At 40.5% G+C, this 12,631-nt stretch overlaps 1 protein-coding gene and 1 long non-coding RNA gene across 11 annotated transcripts in view; one reads left to right on the top strand and one right to left on the bottom strand.

The window, feature by feature from the left end:
• Positions 1-12,631, top strand: part of cerkl (CERK like autophagy regulator) — a 34,987-nt gene that overhangs the window by 18,126 nt on the left and 4,230 nt on the right. Inside the window, exons 4-12 of the mRNA XM_088083509.1 lie at positions 1,333-1,464; positions 2,671-2,734; positions 5,565-5,695; positions 5,787-5,861; positions 8,624-8,801; positions 10,150-10,197; positions 10,437-10,462; positions 10,577-10,685; positions 10,790-10,886. Coding sequence (XP_087939635.1) covers positions 1,333-1,464; positions 2,671-2,734; positions 5,565-5,695; positions 5,787-5,861; positions 8,624-8,801; positions 10,150-10,197; positions 10,437-10,462; positions 10,577-10,685; positions 10,790-10,886 — 860 coding nt within the window. The remainder of the gene's footprint in view (positions 1-1,332; positions 1,465-2,670; positions 2,735-5,564; positions 5,696-5,786; positions 5,862-8,623; positions 8,802-10,149; positions 10,198-10,436; positions 10,463-10,576; positions 10,686-10,789; positions 10,887-12,631) is intronic.
• LOC121949478 (uncharacterized) overlaps positions 1-12,631 on the bottom strand; it is a 36,224-nt gene that overhangs the window by 21,467 nt on the left and 2,126 nt on the right. For 5 of the 10 annotated variants that reach the window (XR_015777692.1, XR_015777696.1, XR_015777697.1 and 2 more), the window contains exons 2-6: positions 10,051-10,178; positions 8,629-8,796; positions 7,524-7,624; positions 5,540-5,689; positions 4,416-5,419 (exon numbers count right to left, since the gene is read on the bottom strand). This is a non-coding gene — a long non-coding RNA (uncharacterized LOC121949478). Of the gene's footprint in view, positions 1-4,415; positions 5,420-5,539; positions 5,690-7,523; positions 7,625-8,628; positions 8,797-10,050; positions 10,179-10,290; positions 10,451-12,631 lie in introns of those variants that run through there. The other 5 variants (XR_015777693.1, XR_015777694.1, XR_015777699.1 and 2 more) reach the window with 5 other exon arrangements.

The raw sequence follows: 12,631 nt of genomic DNA, 5'->3' as shown, positions 1-12,631 counted from the left end.
AAATACAAAATAAAAAAAAGCAGTAAAACCTCAAATTTGAGAATCTGAAACTTGAGAAATTTTGGCAGATTGTTATAGGCATTTTTTCCACTACTATTCAACATGTAACTGACTGAACAATTGAAAGATTAATCACAAATTTAAGAATATTTCAGATGTAGAGCAACTTATGATTCTGACAGTTAACCTTGATTATAACTATGGTATTGTGCATTTTTTCGATATCTGCTTGATATTTTTTAACTACATATTTGCTTTCTTAAATACTTTGTACTGAAAATGCTGCACAGCATTTTTCCACTGGATTAATACATTTCTATCTTATCTTATCTTATCTTATCTTATCTTATCTTATGGCCTAACTAAAAATAATGAGGAAAACTAGTAGACAATTAAAAGTTTACTTAGAACTATGTTGACATTTTTGAAAATGATTTATAAATGACATGTGGCATCATCACTTGGTGGTTTTCAATTAACCCACATTATTCAAATAGAAATTTGAATACAAAACCTGCCTAATGGAAACACGTCAATTTCTAAAAAAAAATCCTATTTATCACAAAAAAGTTTTTAAGCCCGTGTGAGGTGGTATTTCAGGCAAAAAAAAAATTAAAATTTAATTTTTACTAAAAAAAATAAATTAAAATTTATTTTTTATTTTTTTCCCGATTTTATAGTTCACCTGATGCCATGACTATGTGCTTGTCAGCAGGAAGTGGCTCCCTCAGGCGCGATGCAGCAGGCGCTACAAGAGGTGTTATTGCATCACGTAACTCTTCAAAAGTTGAGCTGATCATCTGGGAGTTCTGAATCCACAATCCATTATCGCTCACATAACACGCCTATGACGCCTTTAATTGGAAATAATGACGGCTAGTGCTTTGGCTGCAATAGAAATAAACCTGCTAATGTTTTGAGCATCCATCGCCATGCTTCTTGAAATGTTATCACGCAAGTCATCTCACAATTGTGTTTTATCGACATTTAAAAAATATCACGTAAGTTTTGCAAAAGTGTGTGATGGAAACCTTACTGAAAAGTGAAAATGAATGGGGACACTAAAGAAAAGTCAGGGATCGCCATTAACTCATTAAGATTCATCCTCTGGGAAACATGAATGTCTGCACAAAATTTCATCAAAAAGTTGTTGAGATATTTTAGTGTGGCTAAAACAGACCATTTTCACTGCAGATTATTATGATACATGATATGATACAAAAACTACAGATGACTGGACAGACCGCCTTAACTGTTGCTGCTGTGTTCCCTGTGTGTGTGTGTGTGTGTGTGTGTGTGTGTGTGTGTGTGTGTGTGTGTGTGTGTGCGCAGAGTCGAGCAGGCGTCCCAGGTATCTAAAGGTGTTCATCAACCCCAGCAGCCACAAGAAGGAGGCCGTCCACATCTACAGAGATCATGTAGCTCCGCTTTTCAAGATGGCCGACGTCCGCACTGACATCACCGGTCAGTCCGTCCACCTGTTTATTTATCTACTGACCATCTTTACAGTAAATTATAAAACCTTACAGTTAAAACACCTCAGGATGAATTTTTCCGAATGTTGTCATAACATAAAGTTATGTTAAAGTACTGTGGTTTTAAGTTTTCACTGTCGCTACTTCTTTATTGATATATGTGAAGACGGGGTGTGTGTGTGTGTGTGTGTGTGTGTGTGTGTGTGTGTGTGTGTGTGTGTGTGTGTGTGTGTGAGTGAGTGTGTGTGTGTGTGTGTGTGTGTGTGTGTGCAGAGGAGGTCCAAAGGTCAGAGTTAATGGCAGTCTCTGGTCGCTAGGTAACCTGATACAGGGGGCGGAGCCTAGCCCATCTGTTGTGACAGGGGGACAACCTGCTCCTCTCCTCTTGTCTCCTGTCCTCTTGTTTCCTCTTTTCTCCTCCTCCTGTCCTCATCTCCTCTTCTTCGATTCCTCCTATCTCCCTTTTTCTCTCTTTTCGCTCCTTCTCTCCTCTCCTCATCCCCTCTTCTCTTTGTTTCCTCTCCTCTCCTCATCCCCTCTCTCCTTGTTTTTCTCCTGTTAATCTCCATTTTTCTCCTTGTTTCCTTTCATCTCTTCCTTCTGTTTTCCCTCCTCTCTTTACACCCTTTTCTTCTTATCTCCCCGCCTTTCCTTTTTTCTCCTGCTTACATCCTCTCCTCTCTTGTTTTCTCCTTTCTCCCCATTTGTCCCTGTTACCTCTCTTCTCCTCCCCTTGTTCCATCACATCGTCTCATCTCTTTATCACCTGTTTTCTCCTCATCTCCCCTCCTTCTTTCCTCCTCACATTTTCTCCTCTCATTTTCTCCCTTCACCCCTTTTCTCCATTTCCTCTCCTCGTCTCCTCTTTTCTCCTTGTTTTCTCTCCTAGTCTCCTCTCTTTATCTCCCTCTCCTCCTCCTCCCTGTTATATGTTTTTCTCTCTTCTTCTCCCTTCTCCTCCTCCTCATATCGTCCCCTCTCCTCCTCTCAGCAGATGGTGTGATATCCGTTGTCCCACTTTTTTTTTTTTTTTTTTTGGCAGCCATGGAACTCACACTTGTGTACATGTGACCACACACATACATGAACACTCTGTCTCTGTCCATCTAAATGTCTCTCCATCTGTTTCCCTCTCCCTTTCTCCTCCGTCCTCCTGTCTGTCTCTGTCTCTCTCCTCCTGTCTGTCTCTCTCCAGTGACGGAGAGGAAGGGTCATGCTCTCTCGGTGATGAAGGAATGCAAGCTGGATGAATATGACGGGTTAGTTTACTCTCATCTTCTTCTCCCTTTCACCATCTCTTTCTTGTGATTTCAATTTTTTTTAATCTACCACTCTTATGCCCAGAAGATGAAGAAAATCCCTGCTATAAATTAGGTCTACTGTAGTATTTTACAAATGAAATTCAGTTTATTTTAAAATTTAGATGTTATTCTTTCATGTAAATAAGATTGATGACTTTCTGCACTCAATACAGCTGATATTCTGCCAAATATACAGGCAGTAAGTTACTATTGTAGCGTAAAAAGTATTGTATTAGGAAGAAACAGCTGCAGTCTAAATGTTTATTGTTATATTGACATATAACAACATTTCAAGGTCAGAGTTTAGTGTTTGCAGAAGAATCAAAAGTGATCATGAGATTTAGAGTTTAGGTATTTTTCCTGGGAAACAAGGCAGTTTTTGGCCTAAATGGCCTCACTGACCATTTGAGGGTTCCTACAGTCGTGGAAAAGTTATGAAATGAAAAAACCCATTTTCCAGGCCTCCAAAAGAGGGTGTGGCCTTGATGTTTTGTTAAGTACATTTATGTGACGGTCTGCTCTGTTGACATATGAAGCCAGCTGTTGCACGAGCAAGTAAAGTTGTCATAACGCTTGCAGTTTCCTTATCTGCCAATGCTGGCAAAAGGATGTTTAATAACGTGTGGCTGTGTCACTTTGTAGACCTACATTTCTTACTCCTTAGATAGAGGCATGGAAATTGGGTAAAATGTTCTAGAAAAGTCATGGAAAAGTTTGGAAAATTCATCAGTAAAAATGAGTGGGAACCCTGTCATCCATTTAGCCCCATCTTTAGTTAGTGTATAATATAATATAATATAATTATTTAATTCATTGATATATTAATGGTGTTTTTATAATGCCACTAACAACTAGATAATTACATCAAAGTTAAGAAATAATTTACTTAAAGTAAAACATAAGTTATATGAAATAGTTAGGTCCCTTTCATTAAATAAAGATAAAGTTGTAAAATAAAGATCCAGAGTTTACATTAAAGGTGCTCAAACTGTGACATCATCCCTCTATAACAACCTGAACTGAACCAGATAATTATACTGCAGTTTACTGCAGACTGACACTAAAACACACTGACCCAGACTGATTACACACACACACACACACACACACACACACACACACACACACACACACAAACAGGCAGGTGAGGTCAAACGGCAACTGCTAAATGAGCTTAACTCACTAGTTAGAATTTTAAAAAAACAACCCCAACAACAATATGTTGTGGTACTGAAACAAATAATACAATAACTGCAAGTGCAAAAACACCAAACTCATCATTATCTGTGATGGTCTGTGTGTGTGTGTGTGTGTATTTGTGTTCATCTATGTATGTGTGTGAGTGTGTTCATGGATGTGTGTGAGCGTGTTCGTGTATGTGTGTGAGTGTGTTCATGGATGTGTGTGAGCGTGTTCGTGTATGTGTGTGAGCGTGTTCATGAATGTGTGTGAGCATGCTCATGTATGTGTGTGAGTAAGCAGCTTTTGTGCTCAGCCCTCATAAAGCTTAATGTGCTTAGAGAAGATTAGCTCAGCGTTGCTAAGCTAGCTGCTGAGTGAGTGTGTGTGTGTGTGTGTGTGTGTGTGTGTGTGTGTGTGTGTGTGAGGCTGCTCTGGTGAGGATTTGGTTGAAACCTACATTTGCCAATTAGGCTAGCTGTCACCGTGGCGACCGGAGCTTCAGGTAATCCCATACATAGGAGGAGGGGGCGGGGCTTGTTTACTTCACATTTGCTGCAAACACGAACTCTGAAGACGAATGGTCTCATTTCTTGATGATCTCCTAAAAAAACATGGAAAGAGCTGTCAGACAATCAAGCTGTGATAAGTATCAGTGTTTTTTTTCCTAAATGGGTTCAGTTCAGTTTTAATCTTCATTTTATCTTATTGTCGACATCAAAGAATTTACTGTTTATTGCTATTATTTTTCTTTCTTTTTCTTAGTATTTATACCTCCCTTTGTAAAGTGTCTTTGGGGAAAAGCACTATATAAGTCTGCTTTATCATAATTATTATTATTAATGATAAACAACCAAAACCTCTCCCTCGCCTTCATAAATGTGATAAAAGTGGACAAACGCACCAAATTTCACACAAAAAATACCACATTGTGACAGTAATAATAATAAGAGTCTCAAAGTAAATGCACATCTGTAGATATAAACGATAATTTAATGTTTTCTTCCTCATTTATTATTTTTAGGTTTTGTGCACATCTGTCTATTATCACAGTTTTCAGGGCTACAGACAAGATATTTTTTAATTTAAAGAAAGAAATTGCTCAGAGTGAACCCTTAGAAACCCCCTAAGAAATGGTTGTGTCGTCACCAACCAGTATTTAAAAAATACTATAAAATTTCATAGCCTCTCTAAATGGTTCCAAATATTAAATGTTGTCTTTTTGTCTAAAAAAAAAATCTAAAAAAGAAATCTAAAAAAAGTGTAAACAAGGCTATGACTGTGACATTAGTGTCAGTGTTACGTACATGACGCAGACCTGTTCAGTGCTGTTGTCAGTCAGGAGATAATCAGCAATAGTCTGTGGAGAAGTCACGCCCTCTGCTGGATGACCATGACGTTGAGGACACCTGTTCAAGGCGTCAAAAATAACTCACTTCTGTGAGTGTTCACTGGATTTCCTGTCTGCCATCAGAAGCAAAGATCAGTGAAAAATGTCTTAAACGTCACAATAAAAGTCCAGTGGATAGTTTTGTTTTAACCTGGATGACTGAGACAACTCTGCAAAGACAAATAATTATCTACCTGTCTGTCTCCAACTGTCTGTCAGGGTGGTGTGTGTCGGCGGGGACGGTTCGGTGGCGGAGCTGTGTCACGCGCTGGTCCTCAGAGCTCAGCTGGATGCCAATTCCCCAAAGAAACCAGTAAAACCAGTGCTGCCACTTGGAATCATTCCTGCAGGTGAGAGAAAGGAAACACCCTCATATAGATCTATACACTATAGACAACACTGTACAGACACACACACAGAAAAGTCTGTCCGTCTTTACAGGTTCTACAGACGTGGTTTCCTGTTCTGTTCATGGAGTCAGAGATCCAGTCACTGCCGCGCTGCACATCGTCCTGGGTAGGTTCTACCTGTTCCTGGATGGCATCTACTTATCCTCGCTCTATAGTCTAACTGACCTGGGTGGGGTCTACTTATTCTAAATATTTAGTTGGGTCGTCTTGAAAGTGTTCTGCCTGTTGTAGATTTACAAGCACATAATGTGTAGGTTCTGCCTGTTCTAGATCTATGGTCACTTTAACACGCTGGGGTTTTCCTCATCTAGATATACAGCCATGTTGTCCTGGGTGGGTTCTACCTGTTCCAGATCTATCGGCATGTTGTTTCGAGCAGCTTCTACCTCTGCTGTCTCATCGCCCTTTGCTGCTTCTACCTGCTATAAATCTGTACTCATGTTAGTCTGGGTGGATTCTACTTGTCCTCGATCTACAGTCATCTTCCCATCGTTGCTCAAATTTAATTTTACTTCAGGTGGCTCACAGGGAGCCAATCAGGAGCTTGTGTTCTTGCTGAGCTGTGCTGTGATTGGCTGGTGGTCAGACTGATTGAGAACAAACAGACACACAGACAGACAGACTGTGTGGACGGACTCCGGAGGCCGCGGATGGACAGATGTCTAACAGGAGGATCACTTTCACTCTAAATCACAGGTTCGCTCTGCTCGCTGTAGCCCCGCCCCCCTTCACCTGTCAGGTAATCCTGTCGACCAATCAGCTGTCAGCAGAGCGGGCTGCTGTGTTTGAATTGTGTTGAGGGGCTGTGGTGAGATGGTGGTTCGTTAACACTAATTAACACTCAGAGCTCTGTGTGTGTGTGTGTGTGTGTGTGTGCGTGTGTGACAGATGGAGTATTCAGTGGTACATACAGTTCATGCTATAATTCCTGAACAATAGAAAACAGTAATTTCCCAGGCAGGAAGCTTTTCCCACGAGCACCAGGTGACTCCAGGTGAGTTCAGATGTGTTCACAACAGCAGGTGAACACATCTGAACTCTGTGGTTCTGTCTACACCTGGTATTAACATGCGTTTTCAGAGATTGAATCAAATGTGGAGAGCGCTAAATACAAGTGTAAACAACCACCAAGACACATGGTGATCCAATCTGATGAGTCCCAACAGGGACTACGTCATCAGTGCAGGACACGGCGTTTGTTTTGGTGACAGTGAGCTTCATCTTAACCATTTTATGTTGAGTCCTACAGCAAAATTAGCATTTAATGTTATGACCAGTATGATAACAAGAAACTTCAACATGATGGTGTATGATGAGTTTTTGTTCATAAAGTGTATTTATTACCTGCTGGTCAGAATAAATATAAATCTAAGAATAAATATAAGGTTGTACCTTTAAGAAACGCTGCAGGTTTGATCTCAGTGACACACTGACTGTGAGACTGACCCTCTCTCTCTCTCTCTCTCTCTCTCTCTCTCTCTCTCTCTCTCTCACACACACACACACACACACACACACACACACACACACACACACACACACACACACACACACACACACACACACACACACACGCCATATGGAGAGGAAATCAGATTCTATCCAGAGAGACAGACAGGCTAACAGTGAGACAGACAGGTGGAGAGACAACAGTTCAGTAGGTTACAGCAGGTATGTGGCCAGATGGCGCGCTTGTGTGTGTGTGTGTGTGTGTGTGTGTGTGTGTGTGTGTGTGTGTGTGTGTGTGTGTGTGTGTGTAGCATCTTACTGAATGATCTTGATGGTGAAATGAGGTCGATGAGGTTGGCTATATTTTCATTCCAGTTACTTCTGTGGTTTGCGCTGCGTTCGTTCACGTTCGTTCACGGGCTGTAGGAAAACACACAGTAATAAATAACAGTAGAAGGTAAACTTACTGGACAAATATTTCAGCCTCATCTCCTCATTTTGTGGCCTCCGTCAGCTAATCGACGGAGTTTGACAGTTTTAAGGGATTTCAACACGTTTCATGTTTGTGTTGACTTAAAAGAAGAAACAGTCAAATCATTTAAAGTCAGTTAAATTCATCTTCTTGCTGGAAAACATTATAAAAGGGACAAATTGTGTTTTAATCTTCACTTTGAGAGACAAATTTGTCCTAAATCTGCTACGTCAGAGACAGGTCAAACTGGGGCAGGGATCCCACGGATCCATAAAAAGACTTTATGGCATTAAGGCATTAAATCCATAAATCTAAATATGAGGCCTTACTTGGCATTAAAATATCTTAAACTAGTCTTTTGAAAGTCTTAAAAATGCTCAGACATAGGAAGTAGTTGTTTTTGTTGTTGCTGATCATTTTTCTCTGACATTTTTGCATTGCAAAAAAATAATGGGAAACTTTAAAAGAATAACAATACTATTTACCCAAATGTCTCTTGCACAAACATCATCCAAAAGTCATGTTTTATGTTACAATATTTATTTTAAAAAATAAAGCAAAGTTCTCCGTGACGTTAAGTAACTGATGTCAGATCATGCTTTTTTTCCTTTAGTATTGGCTGCAGTAAAATTGGTCTTAAATTTTATTCCAAGTAACATTAAAGTCTTAAATCCCACCAGCTGTAGGAGGAACCCTGCTGGACTGATACACACCCAGAGACTGGTCACTCGACTGCAGTGTCATTTATAGATATCAACACACACACTCTCGACCTCTTTCTGTCACTCATATTTGGCGTGCTGCTCCTCATCAATATTAATAAATGTCTCACCATAGGAACACTTGGCCCTCTCACAGGCTGTCCACGAGGAGGGTCCTGATTTTAATAAATATTCATAAATAAAAATAATCTTTCGTCAGTATTTAATCTCTCCGTCTGTCTTCAGGTCACCTGCAGCAGGTGGACATGTGCAGCTTCTCGTCTCTCGGTCAGTTGGTGTGTTTCGGTTTCTCCGCCATGTTCGGCTTTGGCGGGCGGAGTTTGGCGCGGGCGGAGAAGAAGAGGTGGATGCCATCAGCACGGCGACGAGAGTACGCTCTGGTGAAGACGTTGGCTCGACTGAGGTAACACACACGAAAACAAATACACACAATTTTGAAGTTGAAGTGATTTTAAATGTTTTTAAGGGTCAAAGGTTGGAGGTTATACGTTTTAAGACTGTAAAGACCTCTGAGATAAAACAATAATTCAGGTTAAAGAAAATGTGAAGGTACATTCACACCGTGTGGGACACGGGCTTCATCTTGAAAGGTACGTGCTCTGTTACCAAAGTGTACGCACTCAGTCCAAAAAAACGTCAGGGTGTGTGAGTGAAGCAGTGCAACAGGATCGCTAATCCAGCCTCGTGCTGCCAAGTCATACAGATCTATGCTGTTTACTCTAATAAGTTTGTCCAAATACAGTTTCCTGCTCACTGTAGCATGCACAATAACGCCAGAAACACACTGCATGCATGAGCAGCACGTGACGCCAACCTCGCCTGTGACGCTTCGGCAGGTCTGCCTGCTGTTATTTACAGATTTATAAGCACAGATTCCACTCATTTATCAAGTTGTGCAGCATTGTCAACAACACAGTCCTGCAAATCTTTCACAATAAAATGCCTTGTGTCTATAACTGATGAGATTCTGTCGACAGAGACGTTGTGTCAGGGGACTTTTATTTTGAAACGGAAGCAAGAAAGTTTGAGTAAAAAAAAACTGTTTGTATTTTCTCATCTCTGTGAGAGATAAAGACACTAAAACTGTAATAAAATGTGGTATGGGGTCAGTATAAGTATCAAAACAGCATTTTCACTGTCTGTTTCTGCTGAAAACTGCTTGTGGCCCATCAAAAAAATCAGCGAGCTCTTAGATGTGCTGCCACTGACAAAAACCTGAGATGCGCTTGATTAACGTCAGCTCACGCAGGCAGTGTGGCTGCTCCGACTTGTTAACATGGGCGTTGGGGAAAAAAAAAATCAGTTTTGGCGACACTCACGCACTGCTGATGCAGGCACAGTGTTTCTGGTGTAACAGAGCACATACCTCACGAGACTGCGCCCCTGTCAGAAACATTTAACACGGCGTGACATCAACTTCACACTCTCCAAAAAACTGATTTGAATTCTGTTTCTAATAAGGATGGCACCAAAGGTCACATGCCAACATTGAAAAAAGTACCATTTTGGCTGTGAAGGTGTGGTATTAGATGGAGTCTGATTCAATTTGGTACAGATGTCCAATCGAACCTCCTTGTAATTTGCAAATGTTGGCACATTTAAGATTTAATGGTGAACATGTACTTGCTGATCATTAGCATGTAAGTATTTACCTCGTTGGGATGCTGATGTTAGCGTTTAGCATCACAGAGCTGCTAGAATGGCTGCAGACTCATTCTGGTCTCTCCTTTGTCTTCTTCTGTCTCCCTCAGACCAGAAGACTGCCAGCTGTCTTTTCTACCTGAGAAGAGGTCACACAGGTGAGAAACACACACTACATTAGCACTGTATGAAACGAAACAGTACGTGGTTGTTTCAAGGCTGTGTTCCTGATTTTTGGGGCTGCCGCTTACACACTGTTGTTTTTAGTCTTGGTGCACTCAGACTTGAATGCTGTGAAATATTGTCTTTGTGTTTAGAAATGTCTGTATGTCATATTGATTCTCTCCAGAAAAAACTAAACTGTCATGTTCAAATCAAAATTTGATCTCTTTCTCAGAGACCAGGACGAGGACCCGGAGTCAGGTGAGACCACTTCATGTTTGTGGACACTTGTGGACGGGAGATCACAGCTGGTTGAGATTTCTTCACCTAACCAGTTTGACTGACTGCTTTTCTTTCTGTGATTGGTCGATGCAGAGGGGGAGGAGTCCTGGACGACAACTGAGGGCCTGTATCTGAGCATCAGCGTCATGTCCATCCCCTGTCTGAGTCCACACACTCCACAAGGACTGGCTCCCAACACCAGGTACACGAGAGCAGCTTACGCCTCTGAGAACATTAACGTCAGCTGTGTCACCAAACTGCAGGTTTATTTCATCGTGTTTCTCCTCCACTTCCTGTTTGTGACAGTCTGTCAAACGGCAGCGCGGCGTTGATCGCAGTGGGAAACACTTCCAGGTCTGAGTTCATCAAACACCTGAAGAGATACAGCAGCTCTAGTGGACAGGTGAGAACAGCTGTCAGTCAACACCCTCTCAATCTTTACCTCTGATTTACTCTGCAGAGGTTACCCGACTGAGTGACGGGGTTCAAAATCCAGTGTCAGAATCAACATCTTTTCAAATCTACGTCCACTTTTTTTAACATTTGACAGTATTTTAAGGCCAAAATAACCAAAACTGAAATATGTCTAATCACTTTTTCTTGGCTGAGAAGGTAGAAACGATGCAGCTTTTAGTGTCTTCACTTTTTCAGTCAAATAATCAAACAATAAAATCACAAAATGTAAATAAAGTTAATATTCTCATTCATATTTTCCTCATCAGAGAAATTCAACCATACACCTTCTGAATCAAAGTTTCTCTCTTTCACAAAGCTAACTTTAGCTTAAATACATTGTCAACTAATCATAAAATACACTTCACTCAAACTTAAGAGAAACAAAATGCTGCCTTCACGTGCTCCTTGGAAATATCATATTTCCCAGCTGTGCAGTCATAATTACGACATTCAAGTGCCCTGGTCAGAAAAAAGCACAAACATGGACGCTAGAATTAAAAAGGTTGTTTTTACGTGCTTGATGTTTTACCAAAAATAAGTAGCACAGAGCTCCTTTGTGCTTCAGCGGCAGAATGAAGCACATAAAATGCACATCAGGCATTTAGTTGATGTTTGAATTCGTTACCAACTTAAATACCATTACAATTATGTATTATTTGCCTAGTTTTATGTTCCTGTTGTGTCAGTGAAAAATGGTTTAAGGTGTTGCAGGTAATTGCAACAAAAATTGGGTGCTTTAAAGTAGAAGTTTAAAATGCTTGTGCATTGTATAAGGTAAAAGTTCAATCACCTAACATGCTTTAGAGTTCAAATTTGCTTGCTTGCTACAGCTAATAGATGTATAACCTACAATGTGCAACTAATAAAAGAAGATGATAGCTACCAGGAACAAAATATCGAAATATATAACTTTTTACTGTCAATTGTTGACACTATTTCCATGATTTCCAACAAGTATCATTGAAATTTCACAATGTCCCACTCATAATTATGACTTTGAAGGGTCGTTTATGTGCTTGTAACTCGTTAATACAGCAAATACAATATCTATGAGGAGCATGTGAAGGCAGAAGTAGTGTTGTTAGTTAATCCTCTGTTCCACCAATCACCAACTCTGTTTTGGTCCAAATAAACCCTTAACTGACAGAGGTAGAGGTGAAATGATGCTGTTTTCCTAGCACTCTCTATCTTTGCTGGCTGTTTTTTCAAGTCCTGTAACCTTATCCCCAACACTCGCCATGTATATCAGCTCAGCTGCCTGTTACACAATTATAGCCTGCCCTCTGGTGGCAGGAGATGTGCATTACATACAATATTTCCTCAATACTGCACCTCCACATGAGTTTGTAGAAAGAGGACGGTCTGTATTTTTGACCTCAAGATTTTTAAATACTCTTGTAAACACCTACACTATGACACCCTTCAAAGCCGATTATCTACTGTCTAGTCCACTGGCGACGGAAAAGGAGTCTACTGCCTAATTGTACTGGATTTTTTCCAAGTTAAAAGACCTGCATATGCGCCTTAAATTTGCTAGAAAAATGGTAATTTAAGTAACTTCCACTGCTCTCATAGTGTCACATTGGAGAAAAGTCCTAAATCATCCCAGTGCACTACCTGCTCAGCACCAAACATTAGACAGTAAACAAATCAGACTCTATTGTGCAGCACTTTCCATACAAGCGAAACCAG

The sequence above is a fragment of the Plectropomus leopardus genome, chromosome 10 (assembly GCF_026936395.1).
Source record: "Plectropomus leopardus strain MGB_pleo_1.0 chromosome 10, ASM2693639v1, whole genome shotgun sequence".
Lineage (NCBI taxonomy): Eukaryota > Metazoa > Chordata > Actinopteri > Perciformes > Serranidae > Plectropomus > Plectropomus leopardus.
The sequence above is the reverse complement of the archived record's forward strand: the minus strand, read 5'-3'. Positions and strand labels throughout refer to the sequence as shown.